This window comes from Salvelinus alpinus, chromosome 19 (genome assembly GCF_045679555.1).
Source record: "Salvelinus alpinus chromosome 19, SLU_Salpinus.1, whole genome shotgun sequence".
In the NCBI taxonomy this organism is placed as follows: domain Eukaryota; kingdom Metazoa; phylum Chordata; class Actinopteri; order Salmoniformes; family Salmonidae; genus Salvelinus; species Salvelinus alpinus.
In genome coordinates, this window is record NC_092104.1 from 11,346,925 (window position 1) to 11,371,935 (window position 25,011).

Genomic DNA, 25,011 nt, shown 5'->3' on the forward strand with positions numbered 1-25,011 from the left:
CTCCACGAGGAGCCTGCCTGTTACGCGAATGCAGTAAGAAGCCAAGGTAAGTTGCTAGCTAGCATTAAACGTATCTTATAAAAAACAATCAATCAATCAATCAATCAATCAATCATAATCACTAGTTAACTAGACATGGTTGATGATATTACTAGTTTATCTAGCGTGTCCTGTGTTGCATATAATCGATGCGGTGCGCATTCGCGAAAAAGGACTGTCGTTGCTCCAACGTGTACCTGACCATAATGTTTTCGAGAAGATAGTTTCCGGATTAGACGATATTAATGACCTAAGGCTCGTATTTCTGTGTGTTATTATGTTATAATTAAGTCTATGATTTGATAGAGCAGTCTGACTGAGCGGTGGCAGGCAGCAGCAGGCTCGTAACCATTCATTCAAACAGCACTTTCGTGCGTTTTGCCAGCAGCTCTTAGCAATGCTTCAAGCATTGCGCTGTTTATGACTTCAAGCCTATCAACTCCCGAGATTAGGCTGGTGTAACCGATATGAATCGGCTAGCTAGTTAGCGGGGTGCGCGCTAACAGCGTTTCAAACGTCACTCGCTCTGAGACTTGTAGTAGTTGTTCCCCTTGCTCTGCATGGGTAACGCTGCTTCGAGGGTGGCTGTTGTCGATCTGTTCCTGGTTCGAGCCCAGGTAGGAGCGAGGGGAGGGACGGAAGCTATACTGTTACACTGGCAATACTAAAGTGCCTATAAGAACATCCAATAGTCAAAGGTATATGAAATACAAATCGTATAGAGAGAAATAGTCCTATAATACAGCCTAAAAATTCTTACCTGGGAATATTGAAGACTCATGTTAAAAGGAACCACCAGCTTTCATATGTTCTCATGTTCTGACCAAGGAACTTAAACGTTAGCTTTCTTACATGGCACATATTGCACTTTTACTTTCTTCTCCAACACTTTGTTTTTGCATTATTTAAACCAAATTGAACATGTTTCATTATTTATTTGAGGTTAAATAGATTTTATTGATGTATTATATCAAGTTAAAATAAGTGTTCATTCAGTATTGTTGGAATTGTCAAATTTGAATTTTAAATTAAAAAAATCGGCCGATTAATCGGTACCGGCTTTTTTGGCCATCCAATAATCGGTATCGGTATCGGCGTTGAAAAATCATAATCGGTCGACCTCTATTGTCTACTGATATTCTGTGAAAGTAATTTAGAATGTTCTCTCCAAAACAGATGCCTCTGTAAACTATTAAATCAAATGCATGTTCGTTGTTTGATATGCCGACTCAGCATTTCTGCAGCACAATAATCCTCCTCCTCATCATCATCATCACCATTATCATCACCACCATGATGATAACCATCACCACCACCATCAGTATCTTCATCATTACCACCACCACCATCATCATCATCATTTTGATGTTGTCCTTGCTCTTTCTGATGTTAATGTATTTGAGGGAGCAACTCTTTCTTGTTCGAAGACAGATGATGAATCTCCATTTGTACAGTGATGTTTATAAAGTTTTTTACCCTTCCAGAAATATATTGTTTCTGCTGTTCAACTGAAGGTCAATGAATTACTGAAATCTGCGGCCTCGTTATTATTACGTTTGTGTTTTTTTCTACTGTCCAGCCAATAAAAACTTTAAAACATATTACTCTACACGGTGAAATTACTTTTCTTAAGGAATTGTTGGCATTGATATTTGTATGCATTGTAATTTCCAGTATAATCTACATTTACACTGGATGTTATCCTTCCAGGCACGTGTCACAAACAAGAACAAACAACAGTGATTACATAAAACACTATTTTACTGCCAGATTATCTAAAAGGAATATATTTAGTCAATGTCAATATGTTGTTGTTTGTCATATATTTGTGTTTCCAGTGATATCCGTCAGAGATGAGAAGACTGTAGCTAAAGTGAAAGAAAAAGGGGAAAACAAACGGTCTATGAGTCATATTTTGCCCCGAGATATCATTATTGCTGCCATTAATGTCGCTAATTTCTTATCTTGTCCTTTTATTGAAATGATAAAATAAATGTATAATTCTCTTGATATTGACTAAGGCCAACTATTCGGTTCATTTAAAATTCACCATACAGAATCTTACAGTCACTGTAAGAATAAAATACATACAAAAAACGTTTTTTTCTTGCATCCTTCTAGAAGTATCTTTTTTAGCGTCTCACAAACCATGTCCATTGTCTTGGCTTTTTTGACTCCCTTTTGAGAATCCTAAGGTGCAGTAAAGTATTATTTTAATGATGATAGACAAATACAGATTGGGGTGTTCTGGCATTCTAACGATGGATCTCACTCACTCCAGCCCACTTTACAGTATTTATGCAGTAACCATTTCCTTACAGTTGAATAAACCCACATAGTGGTTTTGAGAGCTGTACCAGGTAGAATCTCCTCACAGGTTAATGCTTCCAATTTTGAGAAGGTATTGTGTGTGTGGTGTGCAGGCAGCAGTTTAAATTGATTCTGGACCACAAGACTGATGTAGTGTTCCCTTGACTCTCTGTCTCCAGAGGTTAGGTTATGGTTGCAAAGTCTCTGAGTGTTAGAGGAAGTGGATGGATTGTTACACAAGTGTATAATGGATACTCTGAGTCTGTCAGACAGGGTTTCTCTATAATGGATACTCTGAGTCTGTCAGACAGGGTTTCTCTATAATGGATACTCTGAGTCTGTCAGACAGGGTACTCTATAATGGATACTCTGAGTCTGTCAGACACAGTACTCTATAATGGATACTATGCGTCTGTCAGACAGGGTTTCTCTATAATGGATACTCTGAGTCTGTCAGACAGGGTACTCTATAATGGATACTCTGAGTCTGTCAGACAGGGTACTCTATAATGGATACTCTGAGTCTGTCAGACACGGTACTCTATAATGGATACTCTGAGTCTGTCAGACACGGTACTCTATAATGGATACTCTGAGTCTGTCAGACAGGATTTCTCTATAATGGATACTCTGAGTCTGTCAGACACGGTACTCTATAATGGATACTCTGAGTCTGTCAGACACGGTACTCTATAATGGATACTCTGAGTCTGTCAGACAGGATTTCTCTATAATGGATACTCTGAGTCTGTCAGACTGGTTATTTGGTTATTTGGTAACAACGTTTTTGTTTTACCATGTAACCTGTCCAGGAAAGACTCATGACAACAAACAACCATAATTACATTAAAACAATACATTCCAAACACTTCATATAAAACTGAAATAGTGGCTTCAGTTATGGACTGTAATTATGATCTATAACAAGGCCCTATACACATGGTATCAATTTTCTCTGCCACAAACTTAGAGACCAAACCACTAAATTACCTAGACTCTGAGACCAAGCCACCAAATCACCTAGACTCTGAGACCAAGCCACCAAAACACCTAGACTCTGGGACCAAGCCACCAAATCACCTAGACTCTGAGACCAAGCCACCAAATCACCTAGACTCTGAGCCCAAGCCACCAAATCACCTAGACTCTGAGACCAAGCCACCAAATCACCTAGACTCTGAGACCAAGCCACCAAATCACCTAGACTCTGAGCCCAAGCCACCAAATCACCTAGACTCTGAGACCAAGCCACCAAATCACCTAGACTCTGAGACCAAGCCACCAAATCACCTAGACTCTGAGACCAAGCCACCAAATCACCTAGACTCTGAGACCAAGCCACCAAAACACCTAGACTCTGTGGACAGTGATTCAAAGAAGCACTACAGTCAGGTTATAGACTATCACTATGGCTCCTGTCAGGTCAAATCGGCGAAAACTCAGGGTTCTTATTATAGCTGATATGTGATAATGTGTAGTCCCCTCCTCCTCTGTTAACATTTAACACATAACCCTGAGCCAGTGTTTCATTGTGTGTGTCGAAGCTATGTTTTGGCTGATGAAGCTCTCTGCCAGTGTTTCATTGTGTGTGTTGAAGCTGTGTTTTGGCTCATGAAGCTCTCTGCTGGATATGACTGGAGGGTACGATTAGACAACAGTAGTTTAAGCTCATGGAAGTCAGCAGACAGAATAAAAATGTACATGTTTAATCATCACATACACCAGATAGGTGTAGGGCAATGTGTTGTTTTACAGGGTCAGACACAGTAGTACAGCTCCACTGGAGCAAATTAGGGTTAAGTGCCTTGCTCAAGGGCACATCGACAGATTTCCCCCCCTTGTCGGCTCAGGTATTCAAACCAGCAACCTTTTCGGTTATTGGCCCAATGCTCCGACCGCTAGGCTACCTGCCGCCAAGAATAAGAGCTCTTTAGCTTTTACCAGCACTGCAAAATCCATTGCCACCAACAGTTTGGTCATGTTATGATGGGAGGACGCGATTTGAGTCTGATTCACTCCTATTTGAAGTCCAGTGTCCCCCTGTATTTAATACCTTTAATAGTGAGGGTTGGCAGTGAGCTGGTCGACAGCTGAGCTCATAGCCCACCAGTGCTATGAGATGTGAAAGAGAGTGCACTGGACTTTATAGAACGTAGTATCCAATGAGCAGCAGTGGCATCAAAAGGAAATGAATGAATCAGACGATAAATAAATAAAATTATGCAATCTTTCTAAATGTATACCCATTAGCTTCTTTAATTGAATTTAACATACAGTTCTGTAAGTTCCTCCCATGTATTGTGTCACCTCTCTTCTCTCTTTACTCTTGAAAGTCAGAATAATAGAATGCACAAGGTGCGATTTAAAAATTGGGTAGTGCAAAATCAGTTTTCAGTCATTGCATACCTTAGAGAGCTATTTATAACTTGTCAGAAATGTCCAGATCAACGAGCCCATGTCAGCAAACATTTTTTGAGCTAGGTTTTATAGCTCATAGATTTTGTTGTAATTTTCGAGTCTCTCAAATATCACATGAATACACATTAGACATGACAAAATGTATAGAATTGCAATAAAATTTGCTTTAAAACTGCAACATTTTCTCTGCCCCCCCCCCCCCCCCCATGCCAAAATTGCAGGAAATAAGCTTTAAACCTGCAAAATGTTCTGAAAAAATTTGGGAACCCCTGCAATTTCCTCAACATCACAGACAGTACATGTCAAATACATCAATGTAGGACCTCAGTTTTGCTAAAAAGAGAGACAGACAAGCAACAATATATTTAACTCCAGACTTAAACACATAATCGATTTATTTCTTACTGAGAGTATTTTCAAAGGCTTGAACCCAATACCCTGACCCTGAATGACGTTTCTGTGAGACCCTCCTCCCACAACGTCCTCCCTGTGTAAATCAGGTCTGCACCTTCCTACTAAGATGGACGTCACACTGGCACATGTTGTACAGCTCTCACTTTATTCTCAAGTGCTTCATATTATTTTCAGCACTGGAGACAGTCGTAAGAGATGACTAGTGGAATTTCATTTAGTTTTACTTGCCTGGCATAGCTAGGTCATTGCAATACTATTATAGTGAAGATCGTACCGTGAAGATTTATGGCATTAATATTATGAAAATGTAACTCATTCCCCTGAAATGTAACTCAGTCCCCTGAAATGTAACTCATTCCCCTGAAATGTAACTCGGTCCCCTGAAATGTAACTTGGTTCCCTGAAATGTAACTCGGCACTAGTATCTGGGGATATACAAAAGTTCACATTCACACATACACTATATCACTCTGACCATTGCTCATTCTGTGACGATCATAACCTCTGTATTGATCTCTGTTGCTTACGATAAAAGCTGCTTAATAATATTCAAGAGCTGATGAGGCTTGGGAGTAAATTTGTTTTAAAGTGATTGTCATTACATTACGAGTCTTGCTCTGACACTCGCACACACACAGCCCCCAGCTAGCCTCATGAATTAGTCAGACACAATGAGGTTACAGTGCATTCGGAACGTATTCAGACCTGTTGACTTTTTCCACATTTTGTTACGTTACAGCCTTATTCTAAAATTAATTAAATTGCTTTTTAATTTGACATTTTTCTTAATTTTGCCATTTTAATGGAAATATCACATTTACATAAGTATTCAGACCCTTTACTCAGTACTTTGTTGAAGCACCTTTGGCAGCGATTACAGCCTCAAGTCTTCTTGGGTTTGAAGCTACAAGCTTGGCACACCTGTATTTGGGGAGTTTCTCCCATTCTTCTCTGCAGATCCTCTCAATCTCTGTCAGGTTGGATGGGGACACTGCACAGCTATTTTCAGGTCTTTCCAGAGATGTTAGATTGGGTTCAAGTCCGGGCTCTGGCTGGGCCACTCAAAGACATTCAGAGACTTTCCCGAAGCCACTCCTGTGTTGTCTTGGCTGTATGCTTTGAGTCGTTGTCCTGTTGGAAGGTGAACCTTAACCCCAGTCTGAGGTCCTGAGCGCTCTGGAGCAGGTTTTCATTTCTCTCTGTACTTTGCTCCATTCATCTTTCCCTCAATCTTGATTACTCTCCCAGTCCCTGTCTCTGAAAAACATCCCTGCAGCATGATGCTGCCACCACCATGAACATACAGGAACTCACACTATACAGAGTATTTGCACTTTTGTTTTCTTTCAGGAATGAACATAGAACGGAAACGCGTACCCAAACCAAAATATCAAGAGAGATAATCAAAAATTGCTTACATTACACAACTCTGTGTTGCTGGGTCATTAGACGTTTGGCTGAACTAATTTAAAGTTCCAGAAATCAATAATGTTTTTCCCTTTCGACTCTAATATATTAGGAATCATTTGACTACACTAAAATCTGTTACTTCGTTTCATTAGTATGTGTAAAATGCTTCGTATTTAAACACTGTGCCAGTTTAATCATAAATTCTAACAGACCTTAGAGGTCTTATGGGGGCATTGGAAAATAATGCATTCGTCTATTACTTGTCCTTAGTTTCTCACAATTTCCTTTGTCAAGATCCCACACTCATTGATCCTCCACAGCTTCCAATCCACACATTAAACCCTGCTCCTCTTCACTGCAATTCATCTCCAAGCTATTGTTGTACATGAGAATGAATGCTCAATCAACTTTCTGTACCAGAAAAAAAATTATAAAAGCAAAATAAACGACGAGAGAACAATTGATTCAGATCCTCAGTATTCAGTCAATGTTACAATGACAAGTTTGGCTTTAGGCACCATTCTGATTGAGCTTCTGGAAGCCGAACCAGCTGGGCTGAGGCTAAGGGTTATGGTTTTAAAATAAATTATGCCAGGGTAGGGGGTGGGTTAAAGACTTCACATCTCTGTAAACACCAGGAGTTCTTGTTCCCCGGCCTCCCACCAGCTCCCTGGGGCAACGGGAGGAGAACACAAGACAGAGGGAGGCACATTATACTATCTTCCCCTAACAGCCTGTTAAGAGGCCCCCTCCATACTGCCCTTTCCTCACACACACGCACGAACGCACACACACACACACACACAAGTCCTTGTACCCACCATGTGTCACGTTCTGACCTTAGTTCTTTTGTTATGTCTTTGTTTTAGTATGGTCAGGGCGTGAGTTGGGTGGGTTGTCTATGTTTGTTTTTCTATGTTGTGTTTTGCGTTTGGCCTGGTATGGTTCTCAATCAGAGGCAGGTGTCGTTAGTTGTCTCTGATTGAGAATCATACTTAGGTAGCCTTTTCCCACCTGTGTGTCGTGGGTGATTATTTTCTGTTCTGTGTTTTGTATTTAGCCGTTCAGGACTGTTTCGTTTCATTCTCGTGTTTTTGTTGTTTTTGTTCGAGTATTCGTTTTCATTAAAAGAGATAATGAATACTTACCACGCTGCACCTTGGTCCTCCTCTCTTTCTACCAACGACGAACGTTACACCATGCCATTACCCTTCAGCCTCCAGAGTGCTAAACTACTCTCTCTCTTTGCCTGTCTCTGCAGTCTCCAGTCCTCCATATGATTTTACACTCTTTTCAGCGAGAACAATCAATTTGTTTCAGGAAACCTCAAGGCCATGCAGAAGAGTAGGGTGGGAGGAACTCTACCTTGAAAGTGTGAGATATACTGTACATTGTTTGTGAGGCGCTGTGGTGTCCTCTGGTGCTTTGGTCCTCCACAGTCCCATAGTGCATCACCCACGGGCTAAACAGATGGTATGCAACCCACAACCAGTGGGAAGATGCTGGTATCCACTTGCATACATAAATACCCCTCTATGTGTTGTCACCACTCTGCCTGCCTTTTGGAATTATAGTGCCTTTCATGAAACTTTTGAGGCCCTTACCCCTACTGAAGATGTGATGGTGTGCTTTTCATTGCTTTTCCTCTAGCGCATGTATGTTGACTGTAGGAGAGCTTTGTCACATATGACAAAAACATGTCGACAAGCAATTGTTACAGCAACAGGAGAAAAGCTTCAAGAGCTTTGACCAAATACTGGTGGACTCAACTAACAAAAGAATTGACGATTTAACCAAAGAGGTCCAGGACCCTGGAGAAAGACAAGACTTGAGAGGAACCTATATCTTCCCCAGTGAAGACTTGTCTGTAGCTGTGCGCCAGAGGCGGAAAGAACTTATCCCAGCTGTGAAAGCTGCCAGAGAGCGTGGGAACATTGCTTACATCCTCTACGGCAATCTCATTGTTCACCCTCCCTCCCAAAAGCCTGGGAGGAGTGAGAGAGCCAAGCTTCCGGGTCAGTAGCTTCAACCCATTATCACACACACACACACACACCCACACACGCACACACACCCACACACACAAACACACACACGCACACACACGCACACACACGCACATGCACACACACATGCACACTCACACACACACACACAGCATACACACACACACACACACACACACACACACACACACACACACACACACACACACACACACACACACACACACACACACACACACACACACACACACACACACACACACACACACAGCATCACACACACACACACACACACACACACACACACACACACACACACACACACACACACACACACACACACACACACACACACACACACACACACACACACACACACACACACACAGCATACACACAGCCATATTCCTGTAAACTTCGAGAGGATCTCATGTCAAATGTTGTTGAAGTGTTGTGGTTGCAGGTTCACCTGCCTGTTCTAAGGCCTCTTCTTTGCTTGATAATGTGTGTGATGTTAACCAAGAGGTTTATTTTCTGGGTGACCTGAATATAGGCTGGTTTTCATCAAGCTGTCTGCTCAAGGGGTAGCTTCAAACTGTAACCAGTGCCTGTAATCTGGCTCAGGTTATCAATCAACCTACCAGAGTGTTTAAAAACACTACATCATTCACGTGTATTGATCATATCTTTACTAATGCTTCTAAAGCTGTATCCATACCCATTGGATGTTGTGACCATAAGAGTGGCCATATCTAGAAAACTAAAGTTCCAAAGGCTGAGCCTAAAACTGTGTATAAGAGATCATACAAGTGGCATTGTAGTAATTCCTATATTGAATATGTAAAGATTTGTTAGTCTGATGTGTGTAAATGAGGAGCATCTAGATGCTGCACTTGATGCATTTATGACATTGTTTCTTCCAGTTATTGATAAGCATGCACCTATTAAGAAACTGACTGTTAGAAAAACCTGGTCTCAGACATTTCGTATTATTCTGTACGTAAATCCGATACACATTTTTTAGTATGATATGTTACGTTTTGTATGGTATGTATTCATTTGTGGATGTCCATCCCCCATTTCGTATGATATGTTATGAATTAAAATGTATATTGTACAGTACGAGTCAGAAGTTTGGACACACCTACTCATTCAATGGTTTTTATTTATTTGTACTATTTTCTACATTGTAGAATAATAGTGAAGACATCAAAACTATGAAATAACACATATGGAATCATGTAGTAACCAAAAAAGTGCCAAACAAATCAAAATATATTTATATTTGAGATTCTTCAATGACAGCTATTTGAGATTTCTTGACAGCTATACACAATCTTGGCATTCTCTCAACCAGCTTCTGCATTTCGTTAAAAGTACATTTGTGGAATTTATTTCCTTCTTAATGCGTTTGCGCCAATCAGTTGTGTTGTGACAAGGTAGGGATGGTATACAGAAGATAGCCCTATTTGGTAAAAGACCAAGTCCATATTATGCCAAGAACAGCTCAAATAAGCAAAGAGAAATGACAATCCATCATTACTTTAAGACATGAAGGTCAGTCAATCCGGAAAATGTGAACTTTTCTTCAAGTGCAGTCGCAAAACCATAAAGTGCTATGATGAAACTGGCACTCATGAGGTCCACCACAGGAAAGGAAGACCCAGAGTTACCTCTTCTGCAGAGGATAAGTTCATTAGAGTTCCAAGCCTCAGAAATTGCAGCCCAGATAAATGCTTTACAGTGTTCAAGTAACAAACATATCGCAACATCAGCTGTTCAGAGGAGACTATGTGAATCAGACCTTCATGGTTGAATTGCTGCAAAGAAACCACTAATAAAGGACACCAATAAGAAGAAGAGACTTGCTTGGTCCAAGAAACACAGGCAATAGACATTAGACCAATGGAAATCTGTCCTTTGGTCTGATGTGTCCAAATTGGAGATTTTTGGTTCCAACCTCCTTGACATTGTGAGACGCAGAGTAGGTGAAAGGATGATCTCCGCATGTGTGGTTCCCACCGTGGAGCATGGAGCAGGAGGTGTGATGGTGTGGGGGTGCTTTGCTGGTGAAACTGTCTGTGATTTATTTAGAATTTAAGACACACTTAACCAGCATGGCTACCACAGCATTCTGTAGTTGTCACACACTGATCAGTTTCACCTGTCCTTGTTATTGTCTCCACCTCCTCCAGGTGTCGCTTGTTATCCCTGGTGTATATATCCCTGTGTTTCCTGTCTCTCTGTGCCAGTTCGTCTTGTATGTTTCAAGTCAACCAGCGTGTTTTTCCCGTGCTCCTGTCTTTTCTATTCTCTTTTACTAGTCCTCCCAGTTTTGACCCTTGCCTGTTTTCTGGACTCTGTACCCGCCTGCCTGACCATTCTGCCTGCCCTGACCTCGAGCCTGCCTGCCACACTGTACCTCCTGGACTCTGAACTGGTTTTGACCTTTTGCCTGTCCACAACCATTCTCTTGCCTACCCCTTTTGGATGTATTAAATATCAAAGACTCAAACCATCTGCCCCCCGTGTCTGCATCTGGGTCTCGCCTTGTGCCCTTAAAGTAGTGATATGCCATCCCATCTGGTTTGCACTTAGTTGGACTATAATTTGTTTTTCAACAGGACAATGACCCAAAACACCTGTGTATGGGCTGTTTGACCAAGAAGAAGAGTGATGCAGTGTTGCATCAGATGACCATGGCCTCCACAATCACCTGACCTCAACCCAATTGAGATGGTTTGGGATGAGTTGGACCGCAGAGTGAAGGAAAAGCAGCCAACAAGTGCTCAGCATATGTGGGAAATCCTTCAAGACTATTGGAAAGCATTCCAGGTGAAGCTGGTTGAGAAAATGCCAAGAGTGTGCAAAGCTGTCATCAAGGCAAATGGTGGCTACTTTGAAGAATTTCAGATATAAAATATATTTTGATTTGTCTAACACTTTTTTTGGTTACTACATGATTTCACATGTGTTATGTCATAGTTTTGATGTCTTCACTATTATTCTACAATGTAGAAAATAGTAAAAAAATAATAAAAAAAACCTTGAATGAGTAGGTGTGTCCAAACTTTTGACTGGTACTTTATGTTACGAATTTGGAAAACATACAATATTTTCAGAGTTTGCTAAACATATGATATGTTACGAATTCTAGCTAGGTGGCTAACGTTAGATCGCTGGCTAACGTTCGCTAGGCTAGGGGTTAAGGCCAAGGTTTGGGTGAAGTTTAGGAGTTAGGTTAAAAGGTTAAGGTTAGGGTTAGGGGAAGGGTTAGCTAACATGCTTAGTAGTTGCAAAGTATCTAAAAAGTAAATAAAAAGTTGCTAATTGCCTTAAGAAACCATCTGTCTTATGTAACCATACCAAACGTAGCATATACTAATTTCAGTGTCTAGTCTATGAGACCAGGCCGGATAAAACTGTTAAGGCACACTGGATTGATGAGGAATTTAAAAAGTGTATGGTTGAGAGAACAAAAATAAGACAAAATTGTATTATGAAACTAAGATAAACTGTATAAAGTATGATGGGAAAATGGTTTTGGAATACTTTGAAATGGAATTACGGGCAGAAAGACTAATTCAACTCTATCTTTTATTGAATCAGATGGCTCATTCATCGCAAAACCTTCTGCCAATTGTTTTAATGACTATTGCATTGGCAAAGTGGCAAACTCAGGCATGAAAAGCCAACAGCAAACTTTGAGCCATCATCTTCATGCATAAAATAATTAATAATGAATGAAAAGCATTGTAAATAACGAATTTTGTCAAGTTAGTGTCAGAGAGGTGAGGTGGAACAATTATTTCTGTCCATTAATAATGAGAAACCACTTGTTATTGACAACCTAGATGTAAAGTTACTGAGGATGGTAGCTGACTATATTTCTTCTTATATATATATATTTTAATAGTCATATTGTCCTTTAGTCATTGCGTTCTTAGCAGGGTTGGGGAGTAACGGATTACAAAAAACGATAACTGTAATCCATTATGTTACAAGCTAAAATATTGTAATCAGATTACAGATACTTTTGAAAAACTAGATGATTACTTCGAGGATTACTTTTAAATTCAAAAAGGATGTTTGCGAATAAAGTATTTGACACTTCTCTGTTTTCTCAACGACATTCAAATCAGCATTGAAAAAAGGTGCAAGCTGGTCTGACCACAATTCAGAGACCACCATGATGACTCACCAAATGTGTTTGATGGATTGCAGGAAAAAAGCAGGAATAGGCTTTTGTAGGCTACAGTCCAAGCTATGTCTTCCAATGGTGCCACTGCTGTTGGCGTCCAAAGATTATCAAACTTGAATAAACACTTGGATGTAAGGATGGCAGCAGTGGTGTAGTCTATGGCGATACGGATATAACTTATTATTGATATCTACACAGCGCATTGATGTGAATCACACTGCTACTCTCACATTAGGCTATTTGCACTTTACGGATTGTGGTTTTTGTGGATGCCTGTTCACATTTCTAAATGTATATTTGAACCCAATAATAACTCGAATCAAAATCTACGACAAACAAACATAAACACAATCCAATAGAATCCAATTATATGACATGGCCAAATAGAATTCATCCATCCAAAGGTAAACTCTATCAAAACACAGTGAGCCTGCAGTGAGGTACAAATGTCTTGTGGTGTAACTGGAAACAATGTCTTGAGGTGTAACTGGCAATAACGAGACGGATCCAACAGAGGGAGAGACTTACACCAAACACACATCATTTAAAAAAATATATATATTGATAAACTCCACACAACATCACACCTGACCAATTAACTGAGCTCTATGTACAGTTTGACGACATTGAGTCAAATGGTGAGAACAAGGGAAGTGAGAAAGAAGCTAGGTACGATATACGTCAAGGTATCATAGACGTCAACTACCCATTCACGGAATGCGTAGATCATCATGTGACATCGTGAGAGGATCATGTGACTCAACCCTTACTCTGAATAGGACCCCTTTACTCTGACGTAACATGTGGAAATAAAAGGTCCCAACATCCAGTTTTCAGCGGAAAAGGAAGCTGAGTTGAAGATACTGTACCCCTGAAAACCGCTGAGGGTGGTACCCCTTCAACCTCACTTTCTGTACGCACACACATACATGCATTCACACCAACACGTACCCACAAGTACGTGCATACACACACACACACACACACACACACACACACACACACACACACACACACACACACACACACACACACACACACACACACACACACACACACACACACACACACACACACACACACACACACACACTTACCCACACGTACGCCGCACACACACACACGTACGCACACACACACTTACCCACACGTACGCACACACACACACACATACATGCGTGCACACACACACATACCCACACGTACGCACACACACACACACACACACACTTACCCACACGTACGCACACGCACACATGCACACACGTGTACACACACACACACACACACACACACACACACACACACACACACACACACACACACACACACACACACACACACACACACACACACACACACACACACACACACACACACACACTTAATCTTTCTCTCTCACTCAACACTTGTCACAATTCCCAAGACATCCACTGCTCGGTTTCCAAAATGGAGGGTGGCAGGGTAAATAGGGAGGAGTATAAAACATAACAGATTTAAGTTTGGCTGGTTGGTGGGTTGGTGAAACTAAACTCTGGGCTGATGGTGTGATATGCAGCCCAGCGGATGGGTGACTGGCGATGTTAAGCAGTGGCTTTGCAGTGTGGCTTTATTAAAGGGCAGATGGTACCACTCAAGCAGGAAGTGATTGAAATAATGACACGGAAGCAGGCCAAGTGTGTCAGGGTGTGTGTTTGAGTGTCAGTGTGTATGTTTGTGTGTGTGTGTGTGTGTGTGTGTGTGTGTGTGTGTGTGTGTGTGTGTGTGTGTGTGTGTGTGTGTGTGTGTGTGTGTGTGTGTGTGTGTGTGTGTGTGTGTGTGTGTGTGTGTGTGTGTGTGTGTGTGTGTGTGTGTGTGTGTGTGTGTGTGTGGCCCTCTTCATGGGCACCTGCATGAGCCCCCCACACCTGGCTATCTTCACCAGGTGAGTCCCCCAACCTGCCTGTGTGTGTGTGTGATGTTTATCACCGGAAATCTGCTGTTCTGCCCTTGAGCAAGGCAGTTAACCCCAAACAACAACTGCTCGCCGGGCGCCGATGACGTCGATGAAGACAGCCTCCCACGGCTCTCTGATTCAGAGAGGTTGGGTTAAATGCGGAAGACACATTTCAGTTGTGCAACTGACTAGGTCTTCCTTTTCTTAAGGAAAACAGTGTGAAAACACTGTGTGTGTGTGTGTGTGTGTGTGTGTGTGTGTGTGTGTGTGTGTGTGTGTGTGTGTGTGTGTGTGTGTGTGTGTGTGTGTGTGTGTGTGTGTGTGTGTGTGTGTGTGTGTGTGTGTGTGTGTGTGTATGTGTGTGGCCCTCTTCATGGGCACCTGCATGAGCCCCCCACACCTAGCTATCTTCACCAGGTGAGTCCACCAACCTGCCTGTGTGTGTGTGTGTGATGTTTATCACCGCATCACAGCGATGTATTAGACGTAACTTTTTAGAAGGGACAATAAAATAACTACTCCTGTGCTAATCACATCCCCAAAGTCTTCCAGGAATTGTGTTGTGTTTGGTTTTATGACTTTTAACAGCCAGGAAGCATGAAGCAAGTTGGGTCAAAAGGCCAATGCTGATTGGCTCTGAAGTACGAAGTAACGCATACAGCATCCTTTGCTCCATATTCAGTGCCCTTTGAACTCCGTGACTGGTGATGTCCGTATCATTATCTCAACATGTATGGAGATAACTTACCTGACGTCCTTGGACGTGCACCTCCACGTCCCCTTTTCAAATCCAGGATTGCCCCTTTAATTGATCGGCCATAATCTCTTCTTTAATCACCTGGGCAGATAACATTGGATAAGGCAAAACCACTGGAGATCTGAGGCAATTTATACACAAATATATAGTATTTAAATTGATTAATTTATCAGATGCTATTATAAAGAGCGACTTTTGAAAATAGACCCTTCAATGGTGTCACGTCTGTTGTTGGAATGAGACCAAGGTGCAGCGTGGTAGGCGAACATCTTACTTTATTTTAAAATGAACACCAAAAACCAACAAAATTCAAAACGAAATGTAAAGTTCTGCAGGGCTAGACAGCAACTATGCAATAACAAGATCCCACAATCAAAGGTGGGAAAAAGAGCTGCCTAAGTATGATCCCCAATCAGAGACAACGATACACAGCTGCCTCTGATTGGGAACCATACTAGGCCAACAAAGAAATAGAAACATAGATTTGCCCACCCAAGTCACACCCTGACCTAACCATATAGAGAATAAAAAGGCTCTCTAAGGTCAGGGCGTGACACAGGGGCAGTAGGTAGCCCTGAGCCAGCAAGCTGGAAAAATCTGCCGTTCTGCCCTTGAGCAAGTCAGTTAACCCCAAACAACAACTGCTCACCGGGCACCGATGACGTCGATGAAGACAGCCTCCCACGGCTCTCTGATTCAGAGAGGTTGGGTTAAATGTGGAAGACACATTTCAGTTGTGCAACTGACTAGGTCTTCCTTTTCTTAAGGAAAACAGTTTACTCCACTGTTATCTGATGGTTAAGGGCTTTATTTAGCCTATTCCAAGGGGATCCTTCAGTGGGCTATTATTGGAGGAATAGGTTCAGATAGTGGTCATATGAAAAAGCAGGGAGTGGCGTTTGTGTGTGTGTGACTTTGCAGTGATCACTCATCTGTGCCAAGAACTTTGATGAACATAGTGTTTACAAGTGTCCTACACTGGGTTAACCTAGGCTATTAATTTATTAAATGCAGTAGTCCTGATCAATCATTTAAGATGGTGTCTGACATAGGCAGGGAAACTTAAACCAATTTTACCTAATTTCTATCAACATGTTAAATGTGCAACCAGAGGGGAAAAAAATTCTAGACCGCCTTTACTCCAGAAACAGAGACGTGTACAAAGCTCTCCCTCGCTCTCCATTTGGCAAATCTGACCATAACTCTATCCTCCTGATATCTGCTTGCAAGTAAAAATTAAAGCAGGAAGCACCAGTGACTCGGTCTATAAGAAAGTGATCAGATGAAGCAGATGCTAAACTACAGGACTGTTTTGCTAGCACAGACTGGAATATTCTCCGGGATTCTTCCGATGGCATTGAAGAGTATACCCCATCAGCCACTGGCTTTATCAATAAGTGCATTGAGCAAGTTGTCCCCACAGTGACTGTACGTACATACCCCAACCAGAAGCCATGGATTACAGGCAACATTCGCACTGAGCTAAAGGGTAGAGCTGCCGCTTTTAAGGAGCAGGACTCTAACCCGGAAGCTTATAAGAAATCCCGCTACGCCCTCAGACGAACCATCAAACAGGCAAAACATCAATACAGGACTAAGATTGAATCGTACTACACCGGCTCTGACACTCGTTGGATGTGGCAGAGCTTGCAAACTATTTCAGACTACAAAGGGAAGCACAGACGAGAGCTGCCCAGTGACACAAGCCTACCAAACGAGCTAAATAACTTCTATGCTCGTTTCGAGGCAAGTAACACTGAAACACGCATGAGAGCATCAGCTGTTTCAGACGACTGTGTGATCACGCTCTCCGCAGCCGATGTGAGTAAGACCTTTAAACAGGTCAACATTCACAAGGCCACAGGGCCAGACGGATTACCAGGACGTGTACTCTGAGCTTGCGCTGACCAACTGGCAAGTGCCTTCACTGACATTTTCAACCTCTCCCTGTCTGAGTCTGTAATAGCAACATGTTTCAAGCAGACCACCATAGTCCCTGTGCCCAAGAACACTAAGGTAACCTGCCTAAATGACTACTGACCCGTAGCACTTGCGTCTGTAGCCATGAAATGCTTTGAAAGGCTGGTCATGGCTCAATACCATTATCCCAGAAACCCTAGACCCACTCCAATTTGCATACCACACCAACAGATCCCCCTATTACAGGGGCTGAGTCACTGGCTTACTGGTGCTCTTTCATGCCGTCCCTAGGAGGGGTGCGTCACTTGAGTAGGTTGAGTCACTGACGTGATCTTTCTGTCTGGGTTGGCGCCCCTCCTTGGGTTGTGCCGTGGCGGAGATCTTTGTGGGCTATACTCGGCCTTGTCTCAGGATGGTAAGTTGGTGGTTGAAGATATCCCTCTATTGGTGTGGGGGCTGTGCTTTGGAAAAGTGGGTGGGGTTATATCCTTCCTGTTTGGCCCTATCCAGGGGTATCATCGGATGGGGCCACAGTGTCTCCTGACCCCTCCTGTCTCAGCCTCCAGTATTTATGCTGCAGTAGTTTATGTGTCGGGGGCTACGGTCAGTTTGATATATCTGGAGTATTTCTCCTGTCTTATCCGGTGTCCTGTGTGAATTTAAGTATGCTCTCTCTAATTCTCACTTTCTCTCTTTCTTTCTCTCTCTCGGAGGACCTGAGCCCTAGGACCATGCCTCAGGACTACCTGGCATGATGACTCCTTGCTGTCCCCAGTCCACCTGGCCGTGCTGCTGCTCCAGTTTCAACTGTTCTGCCTGTGGCTATGGAACCCTGACATGTTCACCGGACGTGCTACCTGTCCCAGATCTGCTGTTTTCAACTCTCTAGAGACAGCAGGAGCGGTAGAGATACTCTTAATGATCGGCTATGAAAAGCCAACTGACATTTACTCCTGAGGTCCTGACTTGCTGCACCCTTGACAACTACTGTGATTATTATTATTTGACCATGCTGGTCATTTCTGAACATTTGAACATCTTGGCCATGTTCTGTTATAACCTCCACCCGGCACAGCCAGAAGAGGACTGGCCACCCCTCATAGCCTGGTTCCTCTCTAGGTTTCTTCCTAGGTTTTGGCCTTTCTAGGGAGTTTTTCCTAGCCACCGTGCTTCTACACCTGCATTGCTTGCTGTTTGGAGTTTTAAGCTGGGTTTCTGTACAGCACTTTGAGATATCAGCTGATGTAAGAAGGGCTATATAAATACATTTGATTTGATTTGATCTCTATTGCAAACCACACTGCCCTTTCACACCTGGACAAAAGGAACACCTATGTGAGAATGCTATTCGTTGACTACAGCTCAGCGTTCAACACCATAGTGCTCTCAAAGCTCATCACTAAGCTAAGAACCCTGGGACTAAACACCTCCCTCTGCAACTGGATCCTGGACTTCTTGACGGTCCGCCCCCAGGTGGTGAGGGTAGGTAACAACACATCCGCCACGCTGATCCTCAACACGGGGGCCCCTCAGGGGTGTCTGCTCATTCCCCTCCTGTACTCCCTGTTCACTCATGACTGCACGGCCAGGCACGACTCCAACACAATCATTAAGTTTGCTGATGACACAACAGTGGTGTAGGCCTGATCATCGAAAACGGTAGAGATCTGACCATGTGGTGCAAGGCAACAACCTCTCCTTCAACGTGATCAAGACAAAGGAGATGATTGTGCACTACAGGAAAAGGACGACCGAGCGCGCCCCCATTCTCATCGACGGGGCTATAGTGGAGCAGGTTGAGAGCTTCAAGTTCCTTGGCGTCCACATCACCAACAAATTGACATGGTCCAAGCACACCAAGACAGTCATGAAGAGCACATGACAAAACCTATTCCCCCTCAGGAGACTGAAAAGATTTGGTATGGGTCCTCAAATCCTCAAAGGGTTGTACAGCTGCACCCTTGAGAGCATCCTGATGGGTTGCATTACTGCCTGGTGTGGCAACTGCTCTGCCTCCGGCACTACAGAGGGTAGTGCGTACGGCCCAGTTCCTGCCATCCAGGACATCTATACAAGGCGGTGTCAGAGGAAGGCCCTAAAAATTGTCAAAGACTCCAACCACCTTAGTCATAGACTGTTCTCTCTGCTTGGTACCAGAGCACCAAGTCTAGGTCCAAGAGGCTTCTAAACAGCTTCTACCTCCAAGCCATAAGACTCCTGAACATCTAATAAAATTGCTACCCAGACTATTTGCATTGTCCCCCTTCTACTCTGTTGCTATTCTCTGTTATTATCTATGCATAGTCACTTTAATAACTCTACCTACATGTACATATTACCTCAATTACTCTGACACCGGTACACCAGCACATTGACTCTGTACCTGAACGTCCAGTATATAGCCAGGCTATTATTATTTACTGCTGCTTTTTTATTATCTCTTACTTTTTTTAAAGGTATTTTCTTAAAACTTCATTGCTGAAAGGTTGCAAGACCGAATCCCCGAGCTGACAAGGTGAAAATATGTTGTTTTGCCCCTGAACAAGTGTCACGAACGTCGTAATCCTCCTCGTCTGAGGAGGAGTAAGGATCGGACCAAAGCGCAGCGTGGTTTGATGAATACATACTTGATTTATTTAACGAAGACAAAAACACTAAACAAACTTACAAAACAACAAAACGAACGTGACGCTATATAACGAAAGTGCAGACACAAGCAACCAACGTATAGACATAGACAATAACCCACAACCCACAATACAAAACAGGCTACCTTAATATGGTTCCCAATCAGAGACAACGCAAAACACCTGTCTCTGATTGAGAACCATATCAGGCCAAACACAGAAATAGACAAACCAGACATACAACATAGAATGCCCACACAGATCACACCAGATCACCAGATCAAACAAGGCAGTTAACCCACTGTTCCTAAGCCGTCATTGATAATAAGAATTTGTTCATAACTGACTTGCCTAGTTAAATAAAATTTCACTGTAAGGTCTACACCTGTTCTATTCGGTGCATGTGACAAATACGATTTGATTTAATATGCAACCACAATTTCACAAATTGATTTCAAGGGCATTGGCAGAATTGTGTACTTTGGTTACACTTAGCCAATCTACACTGCTTGACCAAAAGTATGTGGACACCTGCTCGTCGAACATCTCATTCCAAAATCATGGGCATTAATATGGTGTTGGTCCCCCTTTGCTGAAGGCTTTCCACTAGATGCATTCATATGGATCATGTATCTCCTTCTATAGCCTACACACAAGTCATGTTTTGAAATAAAGTAAACAGCAGTGGGCAAATACAAAATATTGGCAGTTACCAAGCATGACTCAGACACATGTATCTTTTTTTAAATTTTGTTAACGACGGCTCCAGATCCACAGTCAACGCTTGCTCCTCCCGTCCACACCCATGGCCACATAACGGGGTGGGCCTTCAGGAGTATACCGGAGGGACTAGGTGATGACAGAAGAAAGATTCAGCAGCCTGCCCTACACCATTACTTTATAAATGCCCGCGCACGACCCGATCTGAGCTCGTCACAGTGTCCCTCGTGGTCCATATTTATACGGCACCCTGGCGCGCAGAGACGCACAGGCATGCTTCAAGCTCTAATTTGACAGCGCGCACAGCTCGAGCGAAGCCAACAACCTGTGTGTACAGCTTCCGAGGAGGAAAACGAATAAGCACGAGAGGAGTTAATCTGACACTTTTATTTGCAACAGTTTGTTGAAGCAGTGAGCTTGTTGTTCTCAGAGGTGAGTCACTTGGATCATTCAGACCTAAAAGCACCGATTTCTCTTTTGGTGCCATACAGAAAATTACGCATTTCATGGCTGCTTAGCGCTGCTGATTATGAGTCGCTATCGTTGAGGTTTGACACATTATACACTTGATTATGGGATCGAATGTAATAACAACTGCTTAATCCTACGTTAATTTTATTGTCAGAAAAAGGCTTTGAAAAAAAATTGTAGACAGGTGGATACACTTTGACAATATTTCTAAATGAAACCTGCAAATGATTCTTGTCCTAAACATAAGATCTGATTTGGCACTGTTAGCTTTGTTCTTTATCAGACAACAAAAATGTGTGTTTCACAATTAACGCATTAGGAAGACCCACTTGTTGCATAGAACAAACGAACATTAGGCTACAGGCCCTCTGGTGCTCATCATTTACACCATGTGCCCTGCGACTGAAACGTCTCCTGGTTAAAACCCTACGGGCCTGAACTCTGAGACGTCCTCTAACAGACAAGCCAGGGTAGCGTTATGTGGCACTCATAGCTGAAACATGGCAAGACAAACACACGCGCTCCTGCATCTCCTGTCAATGGCTTGTCCTTTTTCTAATGATGCTCTTGTTCATTTGATGTGATTTTAGTTTTGCTCTTCTGTAAACTATAGCCTTAGTGTTTTTACATTTCCCACAGATCAACATTATACCTAGTTTATTCGTTTTCTTTGCGAGTGAGCACACAGCAGCGTTTGACTGGGGTTATTTTGATATGCGTGTGGGTGAGATAAAGATAGCATTTTTGAACGCGATAGAGGACAAGAAAGTAGGAAGACAGGGAATTAAATCAGGGAAGTTGAGCCTGCTCGGTGGTTGCCCCATTGAGCAGGTAGAAAAAAAATGACAATAAGAAAACTACAAAGGATTTCAATAGCCTAAAATGTACATTGTTTATGTGATTATGTCTGACAGACAATGTTTGACATTTCTGCGTGTACTCAGATATTTAATATTTTGGGGGCAAGTGATTTTAATCTTCAAGAGACATTCAACACTTAAACCGTTTTAAAAGTTATCCCCAATTCCTCTTTCAATTGTATTTAATAACGATGCAATTGGTGCATGTAAAAGATTGTTTGCTGAAATACCTGTATTGTGTTTGTGATTGCAATAGCATATCGGATTAAACAGTAAAGATAATCGAATAACATTTACCTCAAGCTAGTGATAGCCCTGTACGAAATTGTAAAACATTTCTGTAATGAGCGCTGTCTATGGTGCTACATAGAGCTGTCCTTGGTACTGAACAAGATAAAAGGTATTGCACATGTTTTGTTTATACTTTGCCACCCACATGGACATGGCATCTCACAGCAATCATGTGAATCACTTGTAGTTAGCAATTCTGCTGTATAACTAACATTGAATTGAAAATAAGAACACGATAAAAAATAGTCAAAGGCTTATCTGGTTTATCAAGTTAGACTAACGCATATCATTTAAAAAACATTTGAAAAGATTTGCAACGTGTGTTTTTGACGTTGTATTTTGTTTTTAAAGTTTTTTCACTGAGACAGTCATTGCGACACTAGTTTTCCTATTGCGACGTTAGGACTCCAGGGCATGCATGTAGTTAGCACGCTTTGCCCTTTTCCTCCAAACTTCCATTGGGTTCTGTTAGGATTATGCAAGCGCTGTCACACGCGACCATATGCGACTTGGTTTCCAACTTTAATGGAGACACACAGAGGAGGTCATACTGGAGGGTGTCTACTAGTCTTTCTCTATGGTGATCCTGCCTGGTGATCCTGCCTGGTGATCCTGCCTGCTGTGTATGCTGTCTATGACTCCAGCTCAGGGTTACAAAGTCACTTATAAATGTTATATTGTCAATATAAGTTGTCATCTTGAGTTGAGGTCTTTATCTTACTCATTATTTCAATAATATATGTAATATACAGTATATATATATATATTATGATGTTATTATATCATACCTTTATAAAAAAAAATATCACAATTAATATAGCCTAAATTAGCTAATTTTGATGATGATTTGTCTACTTGACAAAATGCTTAAAGCACTTACCACCCTAGCTGAAATGTCTTAAAGAGAGAGAGAGTCATTGTCAGTGTAATATCACGTCCTTTGAAAAGCATTCAATCCAGTTCTATGTCGACTCACTTGTCTTAGAACGTTACATCTGTAAACACGCTGTCAAACAGATCACAAAATCAAGTCAATGTTCTCTTTTACTAACACATCTGGGCTTCTCTCTTCTTCTTGTCTTTCCTTCTGCTCTGTAGGCATCAAATCCCAGAGGACACACCACACACACCACATACACCACACACACCGCCAGACATCATGCTGGAGTCTGAGACTACTGTGTTCCAGCTGCAGCCTAACATCATCTCTGTGCGTCTCTTCAAGAGGAAGTTAGGCGGGCTGGGCTTCCTGGTCAAGCAGCGCGTCTCCAAGCCACCGGTCATCGTGTCCGACCTGATCCGGGGCGGGGAGGCTGAGGAGTGCGGCCTGGTCCAGGTGGGGGACATTGTCCTGGCCGTCAACAACAAGCCTCTGGTGGACCTCAGCTACGAGCGGGCCCTGGAGACCCTGAAGAATGTGTCCCCAGAGAATCACGCCGTCCTCATCCTCAGGGGCCCTGAGGGCTTCACAACCCACCTGGAGACCACTCTGTCTGGAGACGGACGACAGAGGACCGTCAGGGTCACCCGGCCAGCCTTTCCCGCCTCCAAGTCCTACGAGCGCTGCTGTCTGTTAAGCCCCCTCAGTCCAGGGAAGGGAAGTAAGGACCCACAGCAGCTGAGGGCCATTGAGAACCTGTCATCCCCCTCGGTGACTCCGTCCTACAGAGAGGCCCTGCTCCAGAGGGGAGGGGTGCAGGCTCTCATCGCTGCCCAGGACCCCCTACTCCTGAACGGGGTGGAGAAGAACAACGACTTGCTGAAGGAGATCGAGCCGGTGCTGAGGCTGATCAAAAGGGAGATCAACGGAGAGGGACAGAGGACCATAGAGAGCAGGGACGCTGAGGTGCAGGTGGGCAGGTGAGGTGACCCATTGACACCGAACATGTGACCTGTTGACCCCGACCATGCATAGTATACACAACTGCACATGCAGATTTACTCTCTTAATTTGATCACTCTGTTGTCGCAAATCATTTTACTGTGAAGGGGGAAATGCAAATTGTAGTGTGTTCAAGTTTTAAAAAGGTTTCCAACTGTTTGTAATGTCCACTTAAATATGTCTAACTTGATTTGCCCTAACAAAAAATGTAACCCCTGCAAAAATGTCCTTTGTTATCCACTTAATAATGTCCTGTTGCTGCAGGATTATTGTCCTGCTGTGAGAAACTGGTCAAATGAAGATAGTACATCTATACACAGTAGTACATAGCAAAACACACCACAAACCCACAACAACTTAATCACTAGATGGTTAGACGCTAAGTGAGAATACTCCTACAAGTTCATTGTTATACATCTTTACATTGCTAGTGTTTGTGGGCATGATGGATAGTTTTTTTTCACATCAGGGAGCAGTTGGTTCAAAAGGTTTCAATCTGACTGAAACATCTGATGCTTATTCTCTTTGTTGTAGTGACTGTATGGTTCAGACCCACTCAGTGGTGACTGTCCTGTAGATACTGGTGACAATTTATACCTCCTGTGTACATGTATCCAATCAAAATCGGATTGAGAGAGCATGGTACACTACCTTAAAATCGATAGCACACATTGGCTACGTCAAGCCCCTGTTTACTCTGCTGACTCCCTCTAATCCTGTCATCCTCAAATGAATCATAGCTTTCTAGG

The 25,011-nt window shown here is 42.7% G+C and overlaps 1 protein-coding gene across 3 annotated transcripts in view; it reads left to right on the forward strand.

Moving 5' to 3' along the window:
• The first annotated feature begins 20,953 nt into the window (after positions 1-20,953).
• The window catches only part of LOC139545006 (nitric oxide synthase 1-like), an 85,389-nt gene continuing 81,331 nt past the window's right edge, over positions 20,954-25,011 (forward strand). For 2 of the 3 annotated variants that reach the window (XM_071352312.1, XM_071352313.1), the window contains exons 1-2: positions 20,955-21,190; positions 23,479-24,240. In XM_071352312.1, coding sequence (XP_071208413.1) covers positions 23,540-24,240 — 701 coding nt within the window. In that variant the 5' untranslated portion in view covers positions 20,955-21,190; positions 23,479-23,539. Of the gene's footprint in view, positions 21,191-23,478; positions 24,241-25,011 lie in introns of all 3 variants that reach the window. The other variant, XM_071352314.1, reaches the window with a different exon arrangement.